The sequence below is a fragment of the Gossypium raimondii genome, chromosome 13 (assembly GCF_025698545.1).
Source record: "Gossypium raimondii isolate GPD5lz chromosome 13, ASM2569854v1, whole genome shotgun sequence".
Classification (NCBI taxonomy): Eukaryota; Viridiplantae; Streptophyta; class Magnoliopsida; order Malvales; family Malvaceae; genus Gossypium; species Gossypium raimondii.
In genome coordinates, this window is record NC_068577.1 from 2,224,845 (window position 1) to 2,229,843 (window position 4,999).

The 4,999-nt window shown below is 33.1% G+C and overlaps 1 protein-coding gene across 1 annotated transcript; it reads left to right on the forward strand.

Annotated features, from left to right (window-relative positions):
- Window positions 1-1,705: 1,705 nt before the first annotated feature.
- Window positions 1,706-4,726, forward strand: LOC105783680 (uncharacterized). The gene is made up of 7 exons (XM_012609269.2): window positions 1,706-2,390; window positions 2,872-2,958; window positions 3,064-3,108; window positions 3,202-3,297; window positions 3,430-3,531; window positions 4,198-4,352; window positions 4,420-4,726. Exons 1-7 carry the CDS (start codon window positions 1,833-1,835, stop codon window positions 4,499-4,501), a joined length of 1,125 nt encoding a protein of 374 aa, XP_012464723.1. The 5' UTR covers window positions 1,706-1,832; the 3' UTR covers window positions 4,502-4,726.
- The last annotated feature ends 273 nt before the right edge of the window (window positions 4,727-4,999 follow it).

Sequence of the window (4,999 nt, forward strand, 5' to 3'; positions counted from 1 at the left end):
AATCAACTAGAAATCATCTAAAAACCAAAAAAATCGAATTCAATTGAAGGTTCAATTCTGTTCAATTTTGCTCCCTAGGTCAATTTGATTTATTCGATTTTTTACATAAAAAAATTGAATCGACCAAATGCACATCCCTAAAAATTGGACTTGACCCATTGGGAGTTGCAAGCTAGGCCCTACTGCTGAAATCTGATTTTTTCAGGCTCTTGAAAATAAGTAATTTTTAAAAAATAGATTAAATAGAAAATTAACCCTAAATTATAACATTTTTCTCACTTAAAGACTTAAGCTTTTCTTTTGTCAAAAAAGATACCTAAACTTTCATTCCATCACCATTTTTATTCAACCAGTACTTATTAAAAAAAACCTTAACCAATCATGATTTCACACGTAACATTTTTAATCAAATAAAATTATGAATTTAATATTACATAAGAAATAAACACTTGCCCTAATAAATCTTTTTTATATAATTATTTATTTTAACCTAATAAAATGCCATCAATTTATAGGACTTAGCAAAAATTATGTCACACAGATAAATGAAATTAGTGGAATGTGAAAAGCTGAAGCTGATTTATAATATTACAAATTATATCAAAATTTATGTATAATTTTAATATTCATCCTTCAAAATAAAATAAAATAAATTATTTATAATATTAATAGTATTTATAATAAAATATTATCCGAATAAATAATTTTGTTTTTGGGGGTTGCTGCCCATCTGTAAATGTCGACTGATGTTCATGGTTTTCAACTTTGATGGTTTATGACTTTTGAAAAAGCAAAAGAAAATTAGCCAATAGATTTTAGAAAAGTGGGATAAATATTAAAATTATACATAAATTTTAGTTAAATGTGTAATTTTATACATAAATTTTGATTTTGTGCAATGTCATACTTGAAATTTTGATATGATTCAATTTTCAAAAATTATTAATATAGTATTATTTTATGTTTTGTATTGCATACACAGATAATTATATTTATCTAATATAAAAATAAATTGATATATTTATTTAAATGTGTATGATTGAATTAAAACTAAAGTTTCGTGTGTATAATTGTACCCAATCAAAGTTCATGTATAATTTGAGATTTATCTCTATTTTAAATAATGAGTAAACTATACCCAAGGTTATTAAACTATTAGTAAGTTTAAACTTCAAAAAAGTATAAAATAATCATTAAACTATTCGAAAATTTTTATTTAAGTTAGCGAACTATTTAAGAGTTTTTGTTTAAATCGATGGAATGTTTTAAGGCTTTTTTTTTAAGTTTGGCTAGCAAGCTTCAAGCGACGACTCAAGATTTAATATGATGGACTAGTACCATTCGATGAGTAGAAGAATATACATTAGATCTAAGTCGATTTGACAGTCAATGTCAAAGATCGGAGAAGAAAGCTGTTTAGATTTTAATTTGTAAATTTGTAACGTTTAAAGTTGTTTCATAAAAAATAAACGAACATAAAAGGTCATATATCAACTATTTTTATAGTCTAATGACTTAAATGAAAATTTTTAAATAATTTAATAAATATTTTATAATTTTTTTAAGTTGAGTAACTAAAATATAAATAAAAGAGTTCAACCTTTAATAATTTATTTTAACTTCTCTAAAAACAATTAACAAAAAAAAAAAACCTTTCCAAAACCATCAAAGCTGAAAACCTTTTCACCAGCATTTAAATATGAGCAGCAGTCACCACAGCAGCTTAGAGTTAGAGCTACCCTCTAGGCACTGCCGCCGCTTCGCCGCCACCACTTCTATACCTATAGGTCCCTTTTTCACTGTCTCACCTGAATTCCTCCTTGAGCTCGATAATGGCCTCCCTCAGCCACCCTCTCAAACCCCATTTTCTTTCCACCCCAAAACACAAACTCCAACCAAAGAAGCTCCCCTCCAAGGTCCGCATGTCTTTCCAAGAATCGGGCCCATCCGTCGCCGTCGTTGGTGTCACTGGCGCCGTAGGCCAAGAATTCCTCTCCGTCCTCTCCGACCGTGACTTTCCTTACCGTTCCCTCAAGCTCCTTGCCTCCAAACGCTCCGCTGGCAAGTCCATTTCCTTCCAGGACCGTACCTTCACTGTCCAAGAACTAACTTCCGATAGCTTTAATAACGTCGACATCGCGCTTTTCAGTGCTGGTGGGTCGATAAGCAAGGAGTTCGGTCCCATTGCGGTTGAGAAAGGTGCCATCGTGGTAGATAACAGCTCTGCGTTTCGAATGGTTGATGGGGTGCCTTTAGTTATTCCTGAAGTGAATCCAGAAGCAATGGATGGGATTAAAGTTGGGATGAAAAAGGGTGCTTTGATAGCAAACCCGAATTGTTCTACAATTATTTGCTTAATGGCTGCTACCCCACTTCATCGCCGTGCCAAGGTATTAGATAAATTTCCTTTTTTTTTCTCGGGATGAGGTTATTTACTCGTAAATATTTATACATTTTGATTGGTAAGGAATTTGGTTTTGCTTTGTTTGTTCGTTGATGCGTTTGGTTTTTAATTAAATTAGATGGATAATTCTTTAAAGCTTGTTGAAAGCTTCGAATAGTCGAAATTTTATAGTTGTTGAGATATTCCCTGGAATAACAACAATTTTAGTCATTTGTTATAGGTTTGGTTCTTTTGTTTGTAAAAGGAGAATATAATGTAATGTAATCTAGGCTAGAAATTGAAGACATATTGAGTTTGAATGAAATGAGATGAACAATTGATCGCTTGTAAAAGCTATTGGGTATTTGAATCTTTAGCGTAGGATGTTTTTTGTTCTTGTAAATCTTTTGGTGGTTTCAATGCTTAAGTTATAATTATACTGCATCAAGCTGCTTAAACATCTGATGCTTGCCTGTGGTATTTTCCAGGTGACTCGTATGGTGGTTAGTACATATCAGGCAGCTAGTGGTGCTGGTGCTGCTGCCATGCACGAGCTTGAGCTACAAACTCGTGAGGTTGTTTGATTCCGTTTTGTTTTCTCCTTTCTCCTTTTCCGTTTTGTTGTTTATTTTTATATGAGATTTCGTTCTAAACTGATTCCTTGTGGTATTTTATATTAGGTCTTGGAAGGGAAACCGCCCACTTGTAATATCTTTAAGCAGCAAGTATGTACATTCGTTTACAGTATCAGTCGTTTGCAATATCTTTTACATCTCTCTTGGTTTCTTATAATTGTCTCCTTTCTTTTACTTTTGCAGTATGCTTTTAATTTGTTCTCACATAATGCCCCTGTTCTCGAGAATGGATACAATGAAGAGGAGATGAAAATGGTAAAAGAGACAAGGAAAATCTGGGTAAGTAATTGAAGTTTCTGATATATAAAATTATGTAATATGTCTTTTGCATTTGGAAGTGAGATCGAGAAGGAAAAATCATCTCATCAAAGCATGTTTTGTCTTGCATGATCGCCCTCACTTGTTTCTCAGAATGATGCTGATGTTAAAGTCACTGCTACATGCATACGAGTCCCTGTGATGCGTGCACATGCTGAAAGTGTCAATCTTCAGTTCGAGAAGCCACTTGATGAGGTAATATTTTATGATTTGCGGATTTACAATTTTATCTTCAATATATGAAATAAAAGTGACAAAAAAGTTGCAAGATTTGACCTTTTTTTTGTCATTGTAGCTATGTTTGGTGCATTTACATGCACTGCATTCATCTTTAAGTTCTTGAGCCTTTTTTTGAAAAAGGAATTTAGACTATGGATTTTAGGGCTTCTTCTTGTTTTACTTGTTACGATTTTATTTTTGGACCCCTTTTTCCTTTCATCATTTGCATTTCTTGGGACAAAAGTTGTAAAGAGTGGGTTAGGTTTAAAGTTGGATTTTGTTCAACCCTTATGATTAGAATGAGGGAAGTTAAAAATGGAAGAAGCATCTTATATTAATACTTTCAACCCACATTATTATTGGTAAGTATTTTGTAAGGATGTTTCATGTAGCCTATTGATAACAATAAATACTATGGCTCCAATTTATATTATCCCTAATCATGGTTGCCTATTTGGAGAAAAAGCAGCACACACTGCAATACTAATAAGAGCATCTCAAAATTGGAAACAGAAATGAGAATTTTCCTGGTTCAGAATAATGGCAATGCTAATCGATGCAAGGAAATGCTAATTTATATGTTGCATTGGTGTAGCCTTTTCAAATTTCAACTCTTTATTTGGTAAATTCTTTATTGATCAGGACACAGCAAGAGAAATTTTGAAAAATGCTCCCGGGGTCATAGTTATTGATGATCGGATTTCTAATCACTTCCCTACGCCATTGGAGGTATCAAACAAAGATGATGTTGCAGTTGGCAGAATTCGCCAAGATTTGTCTCAAGAAGGAAACCAGGGGTAAAACTCCTACATTTTTACTTTTCCTTTTAAAAGATTTTCATGCTAATATAGAATCTTAAAACAGGCTGGACATCTTTGTTTGTGGTGACCAAGTACGTAAGGGAGCTGCACTTAATGCTGTTCAGATTGCTGAGTTGCTGTTATGATCTACTTTTGATCTTGCTCGGGTAAACTTCGTTCAGGCAATTGGATTTGAACTTAGTAGCGTTGAGTTAGTTTAATTCGGTCTTCAATGTGGATATTTATTATCTTGGTGAGTTGAACCAAATTTTGGTAGTCTTTCCATGTACTAAACAATTAGGTTTATATTTTGGCAGTTAGAAGATGTTTTCAGTTCTGAAAATATATTTATTTGCACCAAAATTCCCTCATGGATCGATTTTTTGTTCAAGTAATCTGCTTCTTAGAACTTCATAGATATAACCAACCCTTGTTCTGGATTTTTGGCTTAGTGTCCTCAGTGTTGTCAAGGGTGCAAGGCGCCCTTTACATCTTAGAACCCTTTATTGCCTTAGGTGCAACATCCAAAGAGACCGCTAGCCTGAGTGAAATAAAGCGCAAACTGTATATGTTTGAGTTTCTGTATGTGTGTGTGAGAGAGAGTATATGGCTTAGTATGCATGATTTACTTGTGGTCAATGTTT